Here is a 24,975-nt window from a genome sequence, read left to right on the forward strand (position 1 = left end):
TATATATATATACATGTATATATATATATATATACATGTATATCTCTCTCTTCTTAACCCCTTACAATTCAGCTTCCAACCTTATTTCCAAATTTACCAATGATCTCTTAGTTACCAAATCCTGTTCTCAGTCCTCATTCTCCTTGACCTCTCTGCAGCCTTTTACACAGTTGATACCATTCTGCTTCTTGAAAATCTTTCCTCATGAGGGTTTTGGGACATCACTCCCTCTTAGTTCTTTCTCCTCCTACCTATCTGACTGTTCCTCAGGCTCGCAATCTAGTGCTTAGAATAATGCTTGGCACATAGTATGCTCCTGATAAATGTTCATGTACACATATATGTATGCATATCTGTATATGTATGTATATTATAGTATATATGTATATTATAGTATATACAGTATACATACTATTCTATATTGCATAATGTCTTAATTATATTATATAATTAATATATGATAGATAATATCTGTATTAATATGGTAGATACTATATACACATATGTGAATATATATTATTATATATATTATATTCAGAGAGAGAGTGTGTATCTCTAACTGCACCTTACACTTCTCCAAATGGATGTTTTATAGGTAACTCAATATCAACAGGCCCCAAACAGAACTCATTCTTTTTCCCCTTAAACTCACTGCTTTTCCTAATTGCCCCATGTCTGTAAAGGGTGCCACCATTGTTCCATTCACGCACTTTGCAGCCTTGGAGTTATCCTTGAAACTTTGCTTTTCCTTATCCCCTAGCCTTCTAGTCTTGTATATTCCATCTTCTCAAATCTCTTGCATCATCCCCTTTCTCTGTGTTCTGCATTTTGTACCACCCAATCTAATCCCTCATCACCTCTTGACTAATTGGTTTCCATACTTAAATAGTTTCACTCTTATATAGTCTCTTTTATACAGTTCCTTCTTATGTAGTCTCTCTTGTATAGTCTTATATAATCTTACATAGTCTCTCTTATATAGTCTTTCCCTTCTTCTATAGCCTCTCTCCTCTCCCAAGTCTGTTTTCCACAGCCACCAAGTTGATATTTGTAAAGCCCAGGTCTGACTATACCACATCCTTCTTATGAAGCTTTAGTGCTTTCTTATCTTATTGCCTCTAGGATAATATACAGACTATTTTATCTGTCATTTAAGGGCCTTTATAACATATAACTCCCTCTTAGTACTTCATGCTAACCTCCCTCTCCTCAACTTCTCAGAATTCCTAGGTGCCTCTTCCTTCAGGAGGCCTTTGCTATTTCCCTCCAATCTTAGTGTTCTTTCTTCCCAGGTCATTATGGACTTAACTTCTATGTAGTATGTATTTACCTATGAATATGTTGTATATCATAGTATAATGTAAATTCCTCAGTGGCAAGTATTGTCTTTGTATCCCCAGTGCCTAGTGCATTAACTAGCACCTAGTTAATAAGTTAATAACTGGCACCTAGTGCTTAACAATTGATTATTGATTGGGTGATTGAGAATCTACATCATAGATACTTATTTCATAATTTGAATGTACCATGTATCAAAGTATACTGTCTAAGACATAATTTAAAATACTCAAACCATAATATAACTTGTTCTCTTTTCCTGAGAAGGGACAGGAAGCTGGGAATCAATAGGAAGCTGTTGTAGTGTTCCGTGGGAGAGGTTATGAGGACCTGACTCAGAGCTGTAGTTTTGTGATTGTAAAAAGGGTTCAGTGAAAGATATCACATTGAGTGGTGTTTTTAGAAATGATTAAAACAAACAAACAAACAAATGTCACACTAGTCCTATGTGGAGGGAAAGCCAAATATATCCCCATTTTGTGGAAAAGTGTGACTCAGAGAGACTAAGTGTCATAGACTCAGGCTATGAAGCATTGGAGCCAGTACTTGAACGCAAAACTTTTGGGCCCTAGTCTAGTTCTCTTTAGTAGAGACAGAAATTTTGTGAATGAGAAATCGTAATGAGAATTATATGTTATTAATTTTTTTAGGATTTTCAGAGTGAAAAATATAAACGATATACAAAAATTAAAAGTATTCACGATTCACATTTAGGTAAAGTGTTTTAGAAAACATGTGAAAAATACTTCCAAACAAGAGATGTGGAGGAGCCTGTTAGATTTGAAGTTTTTTAGGGCTTAAACTGTTTGTAAATCACTGTTAGTGATGATTTAAAGACTGTATATGTCTTTTTAGCTATTGTTTCATGCTGATAACTGTAATCCCATAGTTCAGTTGTTGGACACACTGAAAGGCACTACATCTCACTAATGGGTTATCATTCCATGCAAAACAGAGATTGCTATGGCTTTAGGTACCAATGATTATTCTAAAGGGAATATTAATATTTCTTTCTTGCTAGATTGAAATGAAGTCTGGGTTTTGTAATTTCTAAAAGCAATGCATCTTCAAAAGAGAGAGCATGGCTCAATCTCAAAACATCTTTCTAGGAACAGAAATATATAAGAACAGGAGAAGCCAGAAGAGTAGATAAATGAATTTAGATTGAACTTTGACATTAGTTTTTTTCCCTTGGTAGACTTTAACTAATAAAGGTATTAACATTTAGCAGAGTTTTGTAGATAGAACCAAGACACATTTGCCAAATATAAGGTTTGAATGTTTCTGATGAAACATCTAGCTTGTATTACACTATTTTACAATTTTATAAGGTTGAGCTTCGCCCCCCCAGCTTCACTTTGTAATGTTTACATTATTTAAAGATACTTTAAAAATTAAGGCCAGATTATCATACTATATCTAGGAAAACTCTCATTAACTTTATTAGAAATACATTCCATAATTTTGTAGATATTTATTTATATATACTATATTTTACTTAATATAGATTCTATCATATAATTAACACATGTAATATATAATAGTATATATTATAATACACATACATACACAGATATACATACATATGTGTGTATATGAACATTTATTAAGAGTGTATTATGTGCCAGACATTGTTCTAAGCACTAGGATGCGAGCCATAATTATGTAGAGGACTTTTGTTTCTACTTGTAGAAATGAATCCCTTACATCCATATGTGACTGGAGTCCACATAATCATTTTCTTTTTTAAAAAAATTATGCTTATCTTTTATTCATTTTACTTCATAAACAAATGATATGTCCTTAAGATAAGTAGAACTAAAGTAGTCACATTTTAAAAGATCACAAATGTTTTAAGTCTATTCTTTAGCCTATCTGTATTATAAAATTATGATTTTATTTTTGATTATATAGTTTGACTAGAATGAATGCAAGGCACTAGGGCCAGAGTAGGTAATTTATGTTAGCATAGTATAGATGAGGTAAAACCATTTGGAATATGGGTATTTCTCAGTAGTAGTGTTATAGTGGGAGGAGTTGCATAAGAGTTAGGTAGTTAGGACTAGGAAGGAGGTGAAGTGAGACTTAGTTTATACTTTATGAAGGTGAGTTTAAAGCTTTATGTTAGTATGGGCAAATGGCAGACACTAAGAATAGTTTAGGGAGAAAAGGAAGTACATGGATTGGAATTTTTGGAAATATCAGAGGAAAACAGGTGAAAATCCATTAGTATTCTCTTTTAGTTATTGACAAAAGGAAAAGTAAAATCTGTAGAATAGTATCTTTCTAGGGAAAAATAAGATATGCATAGACTTCACATAAATCTTCCTTCCTTCCTTCCTTCCTTCCTTCCTTCCTTCCTTCCTTCCTTCCTTCCTTCCTTCCTTCCTTCCTTCCTTCCTTCCTTTCTTCCTTCCTTCCTTCCTTCCTTCCTTCCCTCCTTCCCTCCCTCCCTCCTTCCCTCCCTTTCTCCCTCCCTTCTATCTATCTGTTCATTTATCCATCCATCCTCTGCCTAAATCTCTGGAGGATTAAAATATTTAAGCAAATACTCTGAATCCATGGGAAGTGGACTTTTTTTCTTTTAATGCTTCATTGATTTAGTCAATAAAATCACAGTATGAGGAATGGCCAAACATTGTTCTGTATGTGACTTAGTCAATTCTAGGTGCATAATGCTTAATAATGATAACACAAATGTATTGACTGAACTGCTTTTCCATATTAATGGAAGGATTTGTTTTTGATGCACTTTTCTTCAGTCCCTGTTTTGAAAACTGCAATTATTTTTGCTCAAAATATGCTCCCCCTGTTGCTGAATTTAAGGTTATTTAAATTTTTAATTTTAGTTTTCTAAACTTTGTTTATAGTTATGTTCTTATCTGATAAAAATATAGATATATGCATCTATATTATATTTTACCTACTAGTAAGTAGATGAGGTGAGATTTCAAAGCTAAAGCAAGTTACTGGGAAACAACTATATAAAAGATATTGCTGCTAAAATACTTGGTTCACTGGCATGGATTGATTTCTCTAATTTTAGTTTTTATAGATCCCTGATACTATATTAGCTTGCCTCACTAATGGGCTTTACTTGATCTTACACAGCACATGTTTGGGAGGGGGAGAATTATTAGTATGTCATTTGTAAAGGCATAATTATATACCAGATACCAAATCTAGCCTCTAACCTCAGATTGGGCATTTAAAAAATGGAATACCATTGTTGATTTTTTTCACCGTGGAATACAATTTTGAATAGCATTTATTTATGTATTCCACTTGACCCAAGGGGTCAGGCTTGAAAAAATTCATACATAAACAAATCAAAACATAATCAGATGTTTCTATCATCTAGTTATATTAAACTGTAAAGCAAACTAACTGTAAGCTTGCATACTAGTGTTTGTTGTAACTAGTGCCCCTTTAAATGAAGAAATTGGATTTTATTTTTCATAATCCTTAATTCACAATACCTTCAGAAAATTTATTTAAAACCACAGTTACTAGTAATCAGCAGCTAATGTTCTTTCTTGAGTGTGGTGCTTTAGAAAGTGAGTTATTACTGAAGAAGTTATTGCTCTATTTAAACAATGACCTTTTTTTTTTAATACTTAGAGTACGGTAAATTTCCAGTCTGATAAGACTATCTTGATTGTTGTTGTCTGAGATTTAATTTCTTTTTGTTCTTTTTTGAAGGTGGAAAATTGTGGTCCTACATTAGTAGATTCTTAAATAGGAGCTCAGAAGAAAGCCTTGATATTCAGGAAGTCAAAAAGTCTACCCTGGCTGAAGTTCACTTGCAGCAGCCAACTCCTAGTCCTAAGGACAGCAGCAGCTTGGAGTCCAGAGGAAGTGATGGTGGCAGCATGCTCAAAGTTCTGCATCTGAAGACTAGTCTCACCCCAAGTTCCCAAGAGGACAGCAGCAACCAGGAAGAAGATGGCCAAGATGGCTCTCCCAAATGGCCAGATTCTGGCTCCAGTTCAGAAGAAGAGTGCACTACTAGTTATTTAACATTATGCAATGAATATGGGCAAGAAAAAATTGAACCTGGGTCCTTGAATGAGGAGCCCTTGATGAAGATTAAGGGAAATGGTGTCAGAACCAAAGCTACAGGAAGCTTCCCAGCTCATGTTGCTCCCAGCAGTGATAGCCTCAGCTCTCAGCTCACTTCTCAGGAACTAAAATTTTTCATCGAAGATGCCAACCGTGAAGTAGCTAGTCCACCAAGAATATCAGATTCTCTTAGTAGATCAAAGAATAGCCCTATGGCATTCTTTAGGATAGACAGTAAAGATAGCACTAACGAACTACTTGGACTTGATTTTGGTGAAAAGTTATATAGTTTGAAGTCAGAACCCTTGAAGCCATTTTTTGCCCTTCAAGATCAGGACAGCAGTTCTGGGAGTCTTGATGCTAGTGAAACTAGATTGGGGTTAAGAGCTCAGGACACCATCAGCAGGGGTTCAAATGACTCTGTCCCTGTTATTTCTTTTAAAGATGCTGCTTTTGATGATGTAAGTAGTACTGACGAAGGAAGGCCCGATCTTCTTGTCAATCTGCCTGGTGTGTTGGAGCCGACAAAAGAAGCCGCGACTGAGGGGCCTGCTCAGTTGACACAGACTAATATAGGCATCTTAGAAAGTAAACTTTTAGAAGCTCCTGATGTTTTATGCCTCAGTCTTAGCACAGAGCCATGCCAAGGGCTTCAAGAAAAGGACACAGAGGCATCGAATGATCCCTGTAGTCACCAATTCCACAGTATAGAAGAAAAACACTATGCACAGGAGGGTACTAGGGCATTACTTATAGCTGCTGTTGATCAAACCAGTTCAGGAGACAAGTCTTTGTTACTTAGTTCAGATGCTGAGTTTAAAGCATTTGGAATGGTTGCTCCCACACTGACTGCAAATAGCACAGAAGAAAGCCTATTCCTTATTTCTAATCCAGTCTCAGGTGCTAATGAGTACAATGTAAACTCAGACACTTTAAAAAGAGAAGAAGTATTGCTGTTTGCAGATCGAGCTGAAGACCCTGGTAAAGAAGAGCCAACACCTTCTTTATTCCAGCTAGACCCAAAAGACACCAAGGCTAAGGGTGACAGTGGATTAACACTAGAAGGAGAGAAGGAAATACATCAGATTTTTGAGGACCTCGATAAAAAATTAGCACTAACCTCCAGGTTTTATATCCCAGAAGGCTGCATTCAGAGATGGGCAGCTGAAATGGTGGTAGCCCTCGATGCTTTACATAGAGAGGGAATTGTGTGCCGCGATCTGAACCCAAACAACATCTTATTGAATGATAGAGGTCAGGAACTTTTGCAAATGCATTTCTTTTTATTCGCTGTTGCTTCCAATTAACTGAGTAGGCGTTTTATCTTGTAATTAGTATCTTCATTTCCTGTCTAGAGCTTCATTATCAGTGCAGCAAATTCACCCCCAGTAATAGCTTCTAGTACTTAATGATGCCATTATTCTTAATGATACTGTTTTTAGCTACAAAAGGAGTAATTACAGTTCACTTCTGCAGAAAATGGAAGGGAAAAATGTTTTGATTTCTCCTGTCGTTTTGTTTTTAGGACACATTCAGCTAACGTATTTTAGCAGGTGGAGTGAGGTTGAAGATTCCTGTGACAGCGATGCCATAGAGAGAATGTACTGTGCCCCAGGTTAGAGCAATCACCTAAAATGTTTCACTTGAAAAGTATATCAGGGGAAGGGAGAAGAGTGAGAGGACTGGGGTGGGACCTCCAGGCTGGAGCAAAGGGCATTGGCTCAGCATGGAGGGCAGAATTGCTATTAATCCAGTAGCGGGTTGAAGTCTTTCCTGGGGCCATTTATCCCTGTGTTTCTTTTCTTGGTACTATTGCCAGCTGTCCTTGAAGACTGACTGTGTCTTTGGTTATACCATACCTTGTCCTCTTTTCCTGGTAGCTGTCCTCGGTGGTCTCTTTTTCTTACCTCCCTCCAGTTTTACCAGAATGGGATTGGATTTTGATTTAAGTCAGCCAGAAGAGTTGTTTTAATCATTTTTACATCAAAAAGCAAATCCTTATTATTTGTATAACCTTAGTATATATTTTTCACAAGTTAGAAAATACAGGCATAGTTTTTTCATCTATAAGAATGTGGGGGGTTGATATGGATAATATTTAAAGACCCTTCCGGCTATAGTTCTAAAATTTCTCTCATTTCCTCTGATAGAGCTTGTGTATTTACCAACTCTCTTCTGTTTTGAATTTGTATGAAAATCAAAATTTTTGGAAAAAAGCTAAAGCTGAGCTACTGTTGAGCTCAAAAGTATATAAGATTATTTATTTTCCCCATAAAACTTATCCGTTAATCTACAAAATAAAGGGTTGACATGACCGAATTCCTTTTACAAAATACCTCAACTTTTTGTTCTTCATAAGGGCCATTGGGAAATGCCTCATGCTCCTTTTAACATGTTGGTTTCATTACGAATAGTAAATGCTATTTAATGAGAGTAAAAATCAACAAGATGCTGGGCATTTTTTAGAAGCTGTAATATGTGACATTAATGATGTACCAACCTGATCTTTCAAAATGGTCGCTTTAAAGTTATTATAGTTTTTTGTTTGAAATATGAGGAAACACAGGTATTGTTGTTGATGTTTCAAATCAGCTTGGTTAGTCAAATATTTGCCATGATAAGTTTCTCCTGTACTGTCCTCATTTTGAAAAATTAGAGATTTGTTTCTGGTGTATGTTAAATCCTTTGTAAACATATGCAGAAGCTTAAGCACACAAGTTGGCCTTGAGTTCATGATCCATTCTACCTGTCATTAGTATAAATGGGCCACTTGGAATCCAGAGGTCCTCTACCTTTTACTCAGCATTGAACCTCTTTGGATTGCTAAAGCTGCTTTGCCTGTCATCAGCTGTAGCCTTGAAAGGAGACTTAAACTGATAATACTGGAATGATTAGCACCATTATTGATCTTTCACTATATAGCAATGTTGCAGTAACTGGAAAATATTGTGATATAAATACAACTAAAAAGTAGATGTCTTTAAGTGTAAATTTTTAAAGATCAAGTTCTTTATTTGAGAGCAAGCAAAAATTTTCAGTCTTCTAAGCAAATGTTAGGTAGTTTCATTGTACGTGATGAGTTTGAGGTTCTTTTTTTCTCTCCTTCCTGATTTCTCATCCTACCCCAAATTAGTACAGTTGGGTAGCTGTTCTTTCTGAGTGCCATAGAGTACATTTTTTGCCTTCCTCCAGTAGATTGTGGTGCCATCGTTTGAAATGTTATTAGTGTGATTCAGTTAATGGGAGAACAAAATCATTTCGTAATGAAAAGGACACCTTGATCAAATTACTTTATTAAGCTTGTTGTCTTTTTCTCTCTCTCTCCCGCCCTCCCTCTCTCTCTCTCTCTCTCTCTCTCTCTCTCTCTCTCTCTCTCTCTCTCTCTCTCCCTCTCCCTCTCCCTCTCCCTCTCCCTCTCTCCCTCCCGCCCTCTCTTCCTCTCTCCCTCTCTCTTTCCCTCCTACCCCCCTCTCTCTTCTCTTGCCTTCTTTTTCCCTTTTCAAAATATGTATGCTACCTCCCTTTCTTATTTTGGTAAGGAATAATTTTATAGGTAAAAATGTACATTAATATTACATAATAACTCTGCAATCATTTGCAAGGAAGTGGCAGGGAAGTTCAGTTTGAAGTGTTGCTGTTGAGTGAAAACTGAGGAATTATCTGAATGAAATTTCCTGAAGCAGATAGCATGCTACTAGAACAATGTATAAGGTGAAGTTTTGTTGATTTGCCATAGTTTCCTTTTTTAATGGATACAGCAAAGTTCTTAACTTTGGTTGATGTTTTTCATACTACCTCCTTATTTTATGCATTCAGTGAGACATCAGAAGCTGTTCAATGATGCAGTTTGCCATTGTAGGAGATTATTTTCCTTTCCCTTTTCATATTTACAGTGTATTGCAATTATGGAAACTATTTCAAGCAAAACTGCGCTGGATGTCACAAAATGCCTTCAGTTCTGTGTAATTCTATATTTCATTTGAGCCTGGGCATTTTCTAAAATGCCCGTTTTAAGACAACTCTCCCAAGAAATTAGGTTTCTCATAATTCACCAGCAGGTGGCATTCTACATTAATGGATTTTTGCTATCCAATTCTTTGGCTGCTTTCCTTTCCCCAGCATTAGATAAAAGCTGTAGACTGAAGAACGGCTTTGTTGTAATTATTTGCATAACAAGAATTGTACTTTCAAGCTTTGTGAGTTTCAAAATTGTTCTAGTATCATTGTATGCATTGACTAATGTGGAAAGTCTCTCTCTACTCCTTGAATGGATTAACATCTTTTAAGTTAAGAGTGAAACAAATAAAAAAGTCAATCTGACTCAAAAATTAGTGCTAACATTTTAATTTGCTGAAACCATATTGTTGAAGAATTCCAATCATAAAATCCAATTTTATTTTTTATATTACAAGGAAAAAAGAAAATGGCTATTACTGTTTTTTTTTATAAAGGGCTAAAGTACTGATGACAAAGTGCTCCCCTCCTCCAAATAATGTATTAACATTTAAACTATTAGCAAATTATAAATCAATATAATGTTTTATTGTCTTTTTATATACCTTTGGTAAATGCCAAAGGATTTGAAAGTCTCCCCTAACCCTTAAACCTCATTGTTATTTTCTGAGTATTTCTAAAGCATGTTAAGCAGCTGATGTTTGGTTAGAAAGTAAAGTTGTCACAAGATTATGATGAGAATGATTCACTTATGTTTAAACAGCCCTTTGCCCCTACTACCCGCCCCCCCACCCCCTACCCCTATCCCTCCTCCCTTCTGGGAATCCTTATCACATATTTGTCCTAAAAACATTATCCACCTGCCCTGTACTTTATAATATCAGCAATGTATCTTTTTATCTTCTGGTTAATGTGCCTTGGTATTTTGAGAAAATTTTCCAGTAACAGATTCGATTTACATGGACAGAAACTTGAGCAAATGCCAAACTAGCAGGGGGGCCATTATTCTGCTCTATAAATAAGTTTAAAAAAGAAACAAACACACACAGAAACCTGTGAATCAACATGTTTTGGTCTAATTGGAGGGAAAAGCAAGATAGATAAATTTTGAAATGCAAATGATCACCTTCTGTTATTTAAGTATAATTTTTGCCAACTTTGTGATCTTAGATTTAGAAAAGTCATTGCCTTTTGAACAATACAGCAATCACTTTTACACTGTCCAGGAGGTTGGATATTCACAAGTTTCTAAAAACTAAACAAAGAACTTTTTTTAAAAACTATTGCCACTTTTTCTATACTTAAAAAATATTCCACCAAACAACAAAAAGACAAAAAACCACCAAGCTTTATCAGTTTACATCTGTGAAAAAGCCAGCACATAAATGGCTGCAGCTGCAGCCTTATCAAGAGGGTCTGGAGCATACGAATTCACTGATCAAACCCAGCCCTGTTTTCAAAGTGGAAACCACTCCTTTTAGGTTTTCTTTGTGTCTTTAGATTATCTATTACAGTTCTCTAGAAAAGGTTTCATTTCTGTGTCATCGTGTGCGGGTATATGGGTCGCTCTCACACTGGGGCAACACAAAACCCTGGCCTGGCAGGGAGAGCAAAGGAAAGACACTCCTTGTAGAAGTGACCCTGTGGATATGGTAACACATGGTTCCAGGATTAAGGATCCTAGAACCCTTTCCCAGTATTCATCCAGGTGAATGACTGAATAGAAATTGAGATAAATTGGCTATTTCTGAGATACCACCATCTTCAAATGGACTCCTTGGAACTTTATGATTTTATTTCTTTTTTTATTTATCTTACCATAGCTGGGAAATTTTAGGTGCTTAACCGACAGCAAGTTCAGTTCTCAGAATAGAGAGGCATTCTTTGCTATAGCTTTCTAAAGGTTCTTCCCTAAGAGCAAAACTAAGAGAGAAGAAGGAGGGGAAGTCTTTTTTTCCCCCTTACCACTGTTTTCCCCCCAACTCTAAACAATCTGAATGTTGTACCATAAAAAATAGCATGAGAAGGGCATATGATGTTAAACCTTTTATAGTTAGAGTCTATGCTAGCTATGTAAAATACAGTCTGGGAAAAATGAGTAAGGTTGTACATCTCTCACAGTTTTCATGCTATTATAAAGCACTTAAACTTCTCTTTCTAGTCTTAAACAAGTTGATATGATCCCCTGCACCCCCATCAGTGTGTGTCCTTCACCTTCGTTTTCCACCCCATTATGAATCTTTGTAAATGCACCCTGCATATCTCCTGCTTGAAATTTAAATGGATATTTCCCATTGAAAGCTTTGTAGAATTAAGAATTTGCAGGTAAATGTCTGTTTAAATTGAAGAAGTCCAAAATGCTTCATACCACAACCTGATCTCCACGCTCCCAGATGTCATATGGCAGCTTCGCCCCCTTTCTTAGGCGATTTCACACTAGGAGGCAGCTCACAGCTGACTGTGGAAAGCACAACATGAAAAATGCTGAAAACTGTCCGCAAAATTGGGTTTTAGAGCATGACATTTATTTTGCTGACAGCTTTTCCTCTACCAGTCCTGTTTTTACCAAATAATTTGTGAGCATATTTCTTTTAGATAATTTCCCTTGGTTCCTTCCTTTCTCCCGCCCCAACATGTATAATATTAGATACATTTATTTTATTTTATTTTAAGAATGATACTTTGTGTGATAGCTGTTCATTTGGTAATTAAGACACAGATCATGAATCACTTAAAGTTTCATTGAATTGGAGTGGAGTTACCTTATTTAAAGTTCTGGAAGTTAGAAAAATTGGATTCTGGTCCTCTCTTTGCCACAGACTCATTGAATGACCATGGGGCAAGTCATTAAATATTTGGATCTCAGTTTTTCTGTCTATAAAATGGGTGCTGTGCAGATAAATGGTGTAATAAATGGTTAGATAATTTAGCACCTTTTTTCTCAAAGTCTAATCAAAATCCAAGGTTGCCTTATCATTCTCCTAGGATACTTTCCGCAAGAGTACAAATAACGATTCCTGTTATTACTGGGGTTAAAAGAGATCAACTAAATTGGTAGAAGGGATGTTTTAACTATATGTACATTATATTTATACACAGAGCATTAGTCTGTAGAAATGAAAGATTTAAGTAGCAGAAAGGGGATTAAGTAAAATTATTTTTAAAGTCCCTTTCAGATCTAAATTTCTGTAATTCTATAATTCCAAAGATTTTTGTTTGTAGGGAAGAAGCTAAAAATCTATTACTAAGTTGAAAGAAAATTAAATACAAAGACAATCTCTAAGACAGTAGAGTATGAGAATTTAGAAGTAAAAGGTAATTTGACCAAACATGAGGCAACTAACCTCAGGTATCAGGAAAATTAGGAGAAAGCAAAAAGGATATTTTGGAATGATACTCACGTGGCTGGCATGTTTTAGTGTAGGCATAGTGAAGTTTTAAGAGCAAAAAAAAGAAGAAGAAAAATGGTGAGCAAGAGCTACAGAAAACATTTGAAAGAAGGAAATATTTGTGGTTAATGTTGAAATATTATCTTTCATGCAAAAACTCTCTTTTTCAGCATAAGCTTAAGCAAAACTCAAGAATATCTCTGCTATACCTGCTTGGATGCTGTAGTGTCTTTTTAAGTGATTAGCAACTTAGTTTGTTCTGCCCTTAACTCTTGTCTCCCCTTCCCATTGCTCTCTCCTATTTTATTCACTGACCTTGCAGTTTTTTTGATTGCCACTTAGACAAATTTGGTTATTTCACTGTAGGAAAACAAATGGTTTTCAAGTAAGTCACTTATCATAAAAGAATCTATGAGGTTTACATTTTTGACAACTTGAAAATTCTACAATGAAATGAATACCCTTCATCACTCAGTCCGTCAAGGCCAGTATCGTTTTGGAACTAGATGCATCTCAGTATTAGGGCATATGTGGTAGAAGAAGAGGGTGATCCATTTCAATTCCAAGTCATATTTAGGAATGGTCAGTTCCTAAAGAAGTCTTTCCTATTTCCTATCTGATGTGAAAATCAGATCCAGGAGTTTGTGTTCTCTCTAGTTGGACAATGAGGATATAGGACCCCAGGGTCTGAATTCCAGGATTTGTCTTGTAGCCATCTGCCTTCAGAGGGAAGTTCTCTAGTCTGGCATTAACCTTTCACAAAGCTTGTCATCTCTCTATCTCTATTCATTCTGTAATAAAACAAACATACCTCTCAGTTCTTGTCCTTTCCCATTTTGTTTTATACTTTCCAGGCAGGCCCAGGGTCTGATTGGTTTCAAATGGAAGGAATGAAATGGGGAATTTGTTCCATAGCATTTGTTTATGTGTCATAGCAGCATACCTCTAGAATTCCCAAGAATAGCATCTCTTTGATTTTAGGTAGGAGAAAATTTACTCCAGGACATCTTTCATATATGAATTACTTTTAATATTTCCTTGTGTTGGTATCTTCAGGGTTAACTGAATGTGTGAAATCTGAATGCTTTCCTTTAAGGGAGACTGAAGTAAAGCACCTTTGTTCATTTTCATATTATCACCTGATGCTTTTAGGGGAAGTTTGCTGCAGCACTAGATTGTTAGGGGAAGAAAGATTTAATCCTTCCTATTTACTGTAAACCTTTTTCTTTAAGAGCTAAGAAGAATTCCTTCATTCAAAAGAGGAACAGAGGAATAGATACTTGTAGCTTTAAATAATTGCTTCAGTGTGAAGCTTCCTTCTTTTCATACCTAAGCTGATCTTGGAAGATAGTCAGTGAACTTGCTTCACAGCTTTGTTGTTTAAAAAAAAAACAAAAACCGGTGAAGTGTCTCCTACTTCTGATATTTAACAAGAAAAATGCAAAGTGCTGAGTCTTAAACACTTGGTTAAAATCATTGACAAGATGTAGTACTTGCTATGTGTACCTTGTGAGATCTTGTCCGTCATAATCTTTGTGGAATAATTGGTGTTGACTCCTTTTATCTACTTCTTTACAAATGCTTTTAAATATTAACATAAGATAAAAGTGCTAAGGTTTAAAAAATTAAATGATGACTGTAAGGCAAATAGAATTCCTAAAACTGACATAATAGTTGTGTATATGTAGAACTATCTGTGTGACCTTGTTGGGGGAGGGAGAGAGAGAGAGTAAAAGGATGTGCTTCTTGTTTTCACCATTTTCTCTTAGCATTTTTTTCATCAATCATCTTTAATGGTTTTAGTTGGCTAACACTCTGACACCTGATGGCTCTTCAGAATGGAGTTGTGATATATCAGTGGAAAATGGGGCATGATATTAAATTTTTTTCACTGAAAATTTAGGCCGAGGAGGAGAGAGACAGTACAGAACTCAGAATTATCATTATAACCAGTCGACCAGAAGTCATACGGTAGTTATCTTATTTTTTATTTCATCTCGCAAGAAACCTATATCATAACGGTGCCTACAGAATTCTATGAAGAAGTGATTCTTATTTTTTTGAGATACTAGATCAAACTAAATAAAAGGGTTTTGACTCAAACCATGTAGTTCATTTCAAGAGAGCTCAAAACCAGGATGCTAGGTTCATACTGACAACTAGAAACTTAAAGCTGGCCAGTGAAAAGAAATCAAAACCAGGTACTTTGTCAAACATAACCAACCTGAACCAGGCTGGCACATACCCTGGGTTTTAATTCCCAAATTTCAGGGAGCTCAAGTTCAGGAACTCTCTTACACATGCAGAGAACAAAAATTTCACCCCTAAGTTCTCTAATCATAAGATGAAAGTGCCAAATGAGCTAGTATGGTGGGGAAGCCGTTGGGCTGGAATCCAAGATGAATGAAGGAAATAAATCTGCTAAGAGCATAGTAGCTCCTCCCTAATTCCTTTGAGAAAGGATAGCTGGTAGTTACTGATGACCATACCTTTCTTCCCCCTTCAAAAAAAAAGTTTAGCTGATGCCTTTTGTTTTCATATTACAGTCATTTCTGGAAATCTCCCTCTTCCTTTCCCTCCTTTTTAAACATTTCTTGGTAATGAACAGGAACACCCATTATAGTAACCACCTCTGAAAACACTCTGCCCTACTAGTCCCCTGCCTCTCTGCTATGATCAGAGGTATATGTTAAACAGACACATGTTAATCTGTTCTCTGAGATCATTATTGGTTTTCCAATTACTTGGAATTTGGCTTACATTTTGAGCATTTCATTTACATTGTTTTAGTAATATGTGTATTTTCTTTTTGGTTTCGCTTACATTATTCTATATCCAGTCATACAAATCTTCCCATGTTTGTTTGAATTTCTTGTATATGTAATTTAATTTTTTTTTTTACCACTTAAGAAAGGAAGTGTGGTCAATAGAGTGGTTTACTTTAAGTTAGGAAGACCTGAGTTTGAATCCTTTCTCAGACACTCACTAGCTGTGTGACTTTGGGCAAATTACCCGATACCTCTCAGCTTTGGTGTCATCATCCATAAAATGGGGTGACTAATAATAGCACCTTCTTTGTTGGGTTATAGTGAGGAACAAACGAGATAGTATACATAAAGCACTTTAGAAAACCTTGAAGTGCTAATATAAACATAAGCTATTATTGTATATTTCATTACATTCTCATACAGCAAATTTTTGGAGCTATTTCCTGGTCAGTCAACACACTTTTTCCCCCAGGGCTTTGCTACTACAGTGCTGTTGAACATGTGACACACATTGACCCTTCATTTCTGTCTTTGACCTCCTTGAGACATATACCTAGGAAAGGGGTTGGTATGGATAGTTTGGTTACTTTTCTTTCATAGTTCTAAATCGATATCTGGAATGGTTTAACTAATTCTTTGCCCTACCAGTAGTGCTGTATTCATGTACTTGTCTTCTCGCATCCTTACAAACATTGACCATTCCTAATTTTTTTTTATCTTTGTTAGTTTGCAGGGTTTGAGGTAGCACCTGAGAGTTTTAATTTGTTTAATTTGTTTTAATTTACATTGCTGTTAGTGATTTGTAGTATATTTTCATTTAGTCATTTCTAGTTTGAAGTTCTTCTTTTGAAAATCGTGCATATCTGTTGAACATTATTAGTAGGCAGAACATTTTGATGTTCGTGACTTCTTTCTCTGTAATGTTATAATTTGTGCTGCTAGCCTGAGCTAACTGTTGTGAAGATATGGTGTGAACTTTAAATGCTTCATATGTCCCCTACCATGTTGCATATTATTTAAGTAGTCAGGGAAGTGTTTGAATCAAGCATTCATAAAGAAAGCATTTCAAGACCATTGTATACTATTGAACAGATGTCATCATTTTCTGTAATCAGGAAGGAGAAAAAACAAATTCTTTCCACTCCAAGAATGATAAGAGCCCCAAACTAGGTTATATGTAACCTTTACAGAGGGGTGTGAATAGGGAAGATAAGATAAAGAAGCTTTATGCTCTAGTTGAAATAATAGTGAGGGAATTAAGACTCTGCCTGGAGGATACTGGGAGACCTGAAATGAGTCCTCTCTGCCATTTGCCTCATTTGTAGCATAGGATCTTCACAAAACTATATTTCATTTAAAAAACTTACACAGTTTTTACCTTTCAACTTTAGTAACTTAGATTGTAAAAGCTATAGAAAATTTTATAAATGACAGTTAAAGACAAATCAAGTTTTCTTCTCATTTCTATTTGCTATCCTAATTGCTATTTAAGGATGCATAAAAATAAGAGCCTATCCCTGGCTATGATGACCACTTTTTTCTGTCATAGGAAGAACACAGTGAGTGCTGTGCTACAACATCTTTTCCCAAAATTTAATGAATTTTGTGGAAACCCAGGAGGTCTGGGTTAAGTCCCTAGGCTATACTATATATAATACACCCTAGCCATATGGTCCTGGGCAAGTCACTTAATCTCTTTCTTGAGCCTGTGCCCCTTCTTCTGTTAAACTGGGAGAATACTTGTACTGTCTTGTAGTAGGGAAGCTGCTCAGCAGACTGTGAAGGACTGCATAAATGCAAGCTGTTTTGCCATTTTGTTTTGATGTGTCACTTGTATAATTTCTATCCTACCTAAAATCTACATTATTAAAATTGTAAGTATACATATAATTTATGCTGACTTTGGATACATTTTCTTGGGATGTCACTGGGACAGCAGGAGTATTCGTGAGATAAGGCGTGTTGACTCTAGCAATCCTTAAGTGGAAGGTGCTATAGAAATAGAAGATGGGGAACTGTTAACAGCCAGACATTTTAGATTGACATAAAGGTGGAAAATACCAAATTAGAGCACAGAGAACTTGGTTAGCTGAAACCTTGATAGGAATCTGTTGCTGAATAGTTGTGTTTGTAGAACGGTCAGTCACTAGGCTAACGAAAGCCTTTTTTCACTCTTATCCCCCAAATTTAGTTTGATATATTGCTGGACACATACACGCACACAAAACCCGCTTTCTTCTGTGTTTCTTTTCTTTTTTGCTCTTCAGTCATCAGCTGTAGTAGAAGACTAATGCTTTGCTCCTGCATAGAAAATCTTTATACACAGCAAGGGCTAGGGAGAGAAATTGACTAGAATTTTGTAATTCGAGTCCCTTTCAATTAGCAACAGATGCTGCAGGGAAAGGCTGTCTATGGAGGAACACAGTACTAATGTTCTCGTGCCCTAGGTGAAACAGAAATTTTCAATGCAGAAAAAGGGTTGTGGGCTTTTCCATGGTCCAGGTATGTCATTAATAAATGGATCTAATGTGTGCTTTTCCTTGCCCCATCTCTCCTTACCTGAGATAATATACAGGCTGAGTCCCTTACAAGAATGTTGCCAAAATTCTCTACCATTTATGGTGGTGATTTAATATTTATTGAACACTCATAGTAGTCATGAAAAACTCAGTCATGCTGTTCCTTTTCGATCTGACTATGAAAGTGAGTGTGGTGCCAAATTTTAGGGACTCAAAGAAATTGGCACAGTTACAACCCCTTTGTCCTTTCTTAGTTCTTATGGCTCAGTCCCTATTTGTTGCTTAAATTTCTTTTGTCAGAGACAACTGTGAATTTCTGAGGACAGATATTTAGGATCAGATTTATTCTGATGATAAGAAAAAAAAGCACATGTATCCTGTGGCATTAGAGAAGCGTCCATTCTTTACTGGAGAAACACCCATCGTTTCAAAGCATATAATAAACTGTGGCTTCTAAACTTTAACATAACATTGATATTCAGATAAAGTGCTGAATTACTGATGTGACATTATAAACTCTATCAATGTCTATATATTATATTAAATAAATTACTCCCTTAAATTTAAGGGGTATCAACAACAAATGTTGGCTTAGTATTGATTTTTTGTATGACCTTTTAAGAGCCGTTTTTCATTACTATATTCGAAGGTTGAAAAGGATCAAGGGCTTACATACCAGAAAAAGAGGGGATGGTTGAGGAAACTTGTATGGGAGAAATAAACATATTGTTTTCTAAATTAAAAACATAACTTCTCTGTAACACCTTTCTTCGAAGAAATTCCAAGCAATTTTCAGATGTTATTCTGTTCCTCACTATCTCCTGGGAGGAAGGTAAAAACAACAGAATGTAATGCCAAAGAAGATTGTGGAACTTCCTCTGCAGATTTTTTAGGAGTGTGATGAACAGCAGTAGTGACAGTGGAAGCTAGATATCTGGAGGCAGGAGATTGGTTTAGATAAGTGGCGTCAAACTTAAATAGAAATGGTTCAATAAACCATACATAGCATACTGGCATCAGCACATTGATGTAGAAAGCCGCATATTGACATGTCTATTCTATTCTATTGTATTTTTATTTATCTCGGTGAATATTCCCTGGTTACATTTTAATCTAGCTGTCACTCAGGAGTGTTGAATGTCTTCGACACCTTTGGAGTAAGATGACTTCTATAGGCTCCTTTTCGCTCCACTGCCTATCACTATTCAATAAACAAAAATCAGGTAACAGATTTAAGTGAAATATTCATGTATCTCATTGAATCCATCACAGATCTTGGATCTTGGAGCCTTGGATCCCCCTTGTTTTGAAAATACAATGATTTTGGCCAGTTACATTGTTTCCTGATAGAAAAAAGGAAGTCCCAAATTAGGTTTTGATGGCAAGATAAGCAGAGAAGGCAAGGATAGTCAGCTTTGCACATTGCACAAAATGTTCAAATCTTGGTCTTGATTCCTGTGCTTCTATTATGTCTTTTCAGTTTGCTTTACAGTTTCTAGTGTGATTTCATTTTTGTCTTTGTGCACATATGTATAAGGGAGGGGATATGTGATCCCATTCAGGTAGTGTAGCCTCAGAAAGTCCAAAATTTAATCATGTGGTATAAAGCAGACATCAAGGAGTTTTTCTACAAACTCATAAACAAGGTGTGAAGAGGTACCTTTAATCTGAGAAGATTATAGGGCCTGGGCTGTCAACTTTACTTGTCCCTTTAAAGACCATCTTGTCTGTCTCAGAAGGCAGCAGAGGGCCATGTCCTTCCTACTCTATCCCCCTACCATTGACCATGTCACTGACATGGAGGAATGTTTGGAGGACTGTTTGGATGGGTGGAGTAACAGTAGAAGATAAAAACAGAATTCATGCATCAGGCCAGGTTAGACTCATTGACCTCTAAGATCTTATTCCAATCTGAGCATTCTGGGAAATGATATGGCCACTCCAGGGTCTGAACAGTTTCTTGAAGTTGTAGGAATATAGTAGTTGCCTTACCCCTTACCACATGTCTATGTGGCTTTCAGGTCAGTGCGAGTCAGGAAGAGAGATGGCACAGTCATTGTCATTTTGAGTTACTCCTTTATCTTGGATTTTTGTTCCTCACACTCTCTCTAATTATAGGTGGCAACTGTTCCTCTGTCAAATTAGGTTGTATTAAGATAAAATAAATCATGGATTTGCAACTTTCTGAAAACTTTTGTTTTAGTCTTAAAGTGGTGTTAGCACTCAGTCATGGATATTGTGAATCAAATTCTTGTAGAGTAAATCTACTTGTTTCATTCTATGTTTTTATTAATCCCGAAATTTATGGGCTCCTGGAGTAGATTAATTTGCTGAAACTCTTCCAATTCATTTAATAGTTCTGTCACATGCAAAAATGAGTAAAATAAATGCAAAGTACATTTTACTTTACAAAGTACAAAGTACCTTGTGTTTTATTTTAAAATTCACTCACATGTTAAATCTTGAAGCTTGCTGTTGGTGTCTGAATCATTAGTGTGAATTAATAAAATTCTACTATGTAGGTACAATTTACCCCATTGGAAATTCTTTTTGGGCAATGTTAAAAATGAAAGTTCTAGAATTTGACTCATATGTTACTGCACAGTTGGTGTCCTTAAAAGAATTTGGATGACTCAAAATCTGGTGCTGGAGCTGACTGGTTCTTTCTTTGCAGTATATTAAATGATGATACCAGTTAGAATTTGTGACATTGATTCATTGTCATCAGGTGATGAGTCTCTCAAGGGAAGTGGGAAGAAACTGGTAGGGTATAGAAAAGTGAAGGAGGAATAAAAGGTAAAGGAATGACAACTAATGGTGTTGGTTATATAATCACACCATTCAAGCACTCTTCATTAGGGCAGCAGCAGGGGATGTGAGACAGCAATGTCTTTTTTGGTCAGCTAGTTGGTTGAAAGTGAGACTTTTTGAATTAAAGGTGATTAAAAACCCCCAAACTTTTTTGACATTACAATTTTTTTTTCTGTTTTGAGAGAATGATTTCCTTTTCTTTGTGAGTTATTTATTTAGAAATCACTTTGTTTACCATTACTGCTAACTCTTAGAGATGTTTCTTTTTAGAAAACTTCAGATATAAACCCTAGAGTTTGGGGATGTGAACAGAAATCTAGGTTCAATAAAATGGATTTTGTTAGGAATGGACAAGAGCAGTGACAGAATTTGCTATTTCTAGTTATTAATTCAATAATAATTCATTTGAAATTATTGCTATTTTTTCAAGGTTTAAAAAACATTTTTTTAAAGAATTTAGTCCTGACTACTTGTTTGGTATTTCTTTATCATTCCTCACTTTTGATCCCAGAGAAGGATGCCCAACTGTTCACCTGGTGTTATAGTCTGTTTCATAGCAACTGCCACGTGGGTATGTATTAATCAGTGTTCTTGGCTTGTGCCTGAAATCTTTTGTACGTGTTTTGCCAGTGAAGCATTTTTAGTGCAGCCATTGCAGTTTTGACAGTCACAAGAACCTTATGTCTTTCCTACCACCAGTGTTCATGTGCAGTCTTAGAGTATGTCTCTGTGATTTTTTTAAAAATCAGAATTATAGGACTTGACGAGATGTTTAAAGACCATCTTGTCTGTCCCCTTACTTTCATATAGGGCCACACACATATCAGAGTCTCCAAAGTTATAAAAAAAAAGCCAGAGAAGAAGAGATTTGGCAAGTCATTTTCCACCCCACCCCCCGCGTATTCTATTTAATAACCATCCCTGTTGGAACGTTTTTCTGTGTATCTCACCTAAGTCCTTTCTGCTACAACTTGGGTTCTTGTTCTCTTCATTGAAGATGTTGAACAGCTGGTTACTATCCTTTGTAGAATAGCCCTTCTTGTATCTGTAGTTTTATTATACTACATTTCAATCTCTAATTGGCATCGGTGAATGATTTCAGTTTGTTATAAAATCATCTTGGTGAGAGTAAATCTCTTATTTTTCAGAAGTGTTTCAAGAGTTTTAAGCTGTACTCCTAGGAAAAGAGACATTAAAGCTCATTCAATTCCTGTTTTTCAGGATCTATGGTATATTGTTAAAATTAATCTTTTCATAATAAGTGATGCACAATTAAAGATGAATTTAAAAGATCATGTAGAAAGCCAACCTCCTTATTGTTGAGTCAGCTTGACTTAGATTCTGGAAAATATTTTATAAACCTTAACAAGCTATATAACTAATGTTATTGTTAGTATTATTCACCATCTGTTCTAGACTTTAGGTGTAACAAGAGGACTAATTAATAGCTGAGTTTGTTGCTTTAAGGTCTAATAAAGAGTAAGGAAAGAATGGAAAAGCTAAGAGTACCTGATAGGAGAAGAGAGCTGGGAAGTAGGGAAAAACAAGTAGAAGCGAGGAAAGAGAAATTTTACATGATGTATGGTGGTAGAATTCCCATAACGGTCACATCAGTGGCGCCATTCATTACATGAAATTGTAAAGGTCAAAATAAGAAATGAAGAATTGAATGAGTCTTAGTCCCAGATCTCCCATTGAAACTCCCAGACTTCCTTTTGTGATCTTGAAGAAACTGTTAACATTTCAGTCTGTAGCTTTTCTTCATATTGGAGCTCATCAAGGCATTGTATTGGGTCATACCTTGGAAGCATTACATATGGTCATTGCCCTACTCAGTAAAGACCATAGTAGAACACTGCCGAGGCATCTGAGTCTTAGATTCGTCGTTTAGAAATCAAGGTCACAAAATCCACAGAACAAAGACGACAACTTCAAGATAACATGTGTAGGACGGTGCTGCCTCTAAGAATGTGGAAATTGAGACCGTAGCATATAGCCAGACGTATTCTAGGGTCCATTGATGGGGCTGCTGGGTGCTTTTTTTCTTTTTAAAAGTTTTGTGGGAGACAATTTACTCCAAAGATAGAGTAGAAACTTAGAAGTACAAACTTCATGTTTGCCATTTCCCAATACTGTTATTCAGTTCACCAGAGGGTGGACAGGGAAAATAAAAAATGAAACTAAAAATGTACTCCTACTTTTATGCTTAACTCTTTTCTTTAAAATTCTTACTGCTGTTGTTCCACACTTAGTTTACCTCTTTTGTTTTTTCATTCAGTGAATTAGTCAAATTCAACTAGTCTAATTAGACACATAGAGCATGTAGGTGGCCTGGCGTCAGGAAGACCCGAGTTCAAATGTGGTCTCAGACACTTACTAGCTGCATGACCCTGGACAAGTCACTTAACCCTGTTTGCCTCAATTTCCTCATCTGTAAAATAAACTGGAGAAGCAAATTGCAAAACCACTGCAGTGTCTTTGCCAAGAAAATCCCAAATGGGGTCATGAAGAGTGGGACATGACTGAAAACAACTGAACAACAACAAAATTAGGCACATTAGGCTAATAATGTGGTCTTAGGCAGCGTTAATAGAAAAACATGGTGTCCAGAACGATGGAGTTGATACCCTGTACTCTTGGCCTGTTCAGTTCACGTCTGTCAAATTCAGTTTTATAGTACTTGGACTACCTGAAGCAAAGGAAGGCAACTAAGACTGTCAGGACTTAAAGGCATGTTGCATGAAGAGAAGTTGAAGGAACTGGGAATGTTCCGCCTGGGAAAAGGCAGACTTGGAAGGGACCTGGGCTCTGTAGGATTATTCAGGGAGTAGAATATAGGATAGATTGGGAGCACCGAGAACTTGAAATCAGGGAGAATAGTTATGAGGTTTTTGCAGTATGGATGGGGCCTGACCTACAAAAGCCTTCTGTATAAACAGTCCATCCAAATAAATGACTGCTTCTGCCTTCTCTGTCCTCATCCCTATATCTGACCGTGTGAGCTCCTGCTGACCTTAAAAAAAACTTGTGTTTTTGTGGAGAAATGGCAACTCTATTCAAAAGTATTTATTGCAGCACTTTTTTATGAGCTGAACACTGGGAACAAAGTGGATACTCATGATTGGGAAATTATTTTAAAAAATAGCATATAAATGTGATGGAATATTATTATGCTCTAAGAAACAAAGAAAGATTTATATGTACTGACACAGTGTGAATTAAGCAAAACCAGGAGAACAGTATTCACCATGACTATAATAGTGTAATTGAAAAGAATGCTAAAATGAAGCTGAATGTTGAATAATTGTAATGATCATTTTTGACACCAGAGGAGAGAAGAGCATAAACTCCTGTCTTTTTGGTATTGAGGTGAGGGGAGGTACGTTGTATAGTGCAATACCTGGTCATTGTGAGTTGATTTTGCTTAGCTGGTTTTCTTTGTTACAAGAGGTCTCATTAGGAGTAGGTAGGGATGGGTGGGGAGTTCTGTCTAGGGATGCCTTTAATGAAAAACTAAAAGAGATCATTAAGATGCAGAAAAGATAATTAAGAATAAGGAACAGTTTATGGTAGTTTAGTACAGGAGCAGACCCTTAAGGTAAGACTAGCCTGCCTTCCTTGTCTGTCTTGCTCCCCAAAACTTTCCATACTGCTGATTTTTTCATAGTACATTGTTATATCAATTAGAAATTGATTTGGATTAAAAGCAGTAATATTAATAACTATGTTTATATGATACTTTAAGATTTACAAAATACTTTGATTAGAAAAATTGCATTGTTTAGTGGTAGACAGTGCAACTTACTTCTGAGCTAGATCTGTGATCTTATAAATGTGGGTATGCCTTCTGCTAGTACAGATTGCAAATCATTCATGTCTTTGCCTCCAGTGTGTGTCTTGCCCAGACCTTCATGTAAATCCCTCCATAAAGGATTGATCCAATATGCTGGATCCCTCTGTGTAATTCCTTTAGTGTTTCACTAGTTCAACACTTGGACTTTCTATTAATGCTTGTCCTTGACAATGAGGTCTTTGGCTATGACAACATTGGTAATATGCTATAACCTTCTTGTATCCACCATATAACTTTTCATTGTCCTTCAGGTCACTTGCAATTCTTCCTACCCCAATTAT

At 36.1% G+C, this 24,975-nt stretch overlaps 1 protein-coding gene across 2 annotated transcripts in view; it reads left to right on the forward strand.

The window, feature by feature from the left end:
- The window catches only part of RPS6KC1 (ribosomal protein S6 kinase C1), a 214,433-nt gene that overhangs the window by 167,706 nt on the left and 21,752 nt on the right, over nt 1–24,975 (forward strand). For both annotated transcript variants that reach the window (XM_036756298.1, XM_036756299.1), the window contains 2 exons: nt 5,041–6,654; nt 6,926–7,015. In XM_036756298.1, coding sequence (XP_036612193.1) covers nt 5,041–6,654; nt 6,926–7,015 — 1,704 coding nt within the window. The remainder of the gene's footprint in view (nt 1–5,040; nt 6,655–6,925; nt 7,016–24,975) is intronic.

This window comes from Trichosurus vulpecula, chromosome 4 (assembly GCF_011100635.1).
Source record: "Trichosurus vulpecula isolate mTriVul1 chromosome 4, mTriVul1.pri, whole genome shotgun sequence".
In the NCBI taxonomy this organism is placed as follows: domain Eukaryota; kingdom Metazoa; phylum Chordata; class Mammalia; order Diprotodontia; family Phalangeridae; genus Trichosurus; species Trichosurus vulpecula.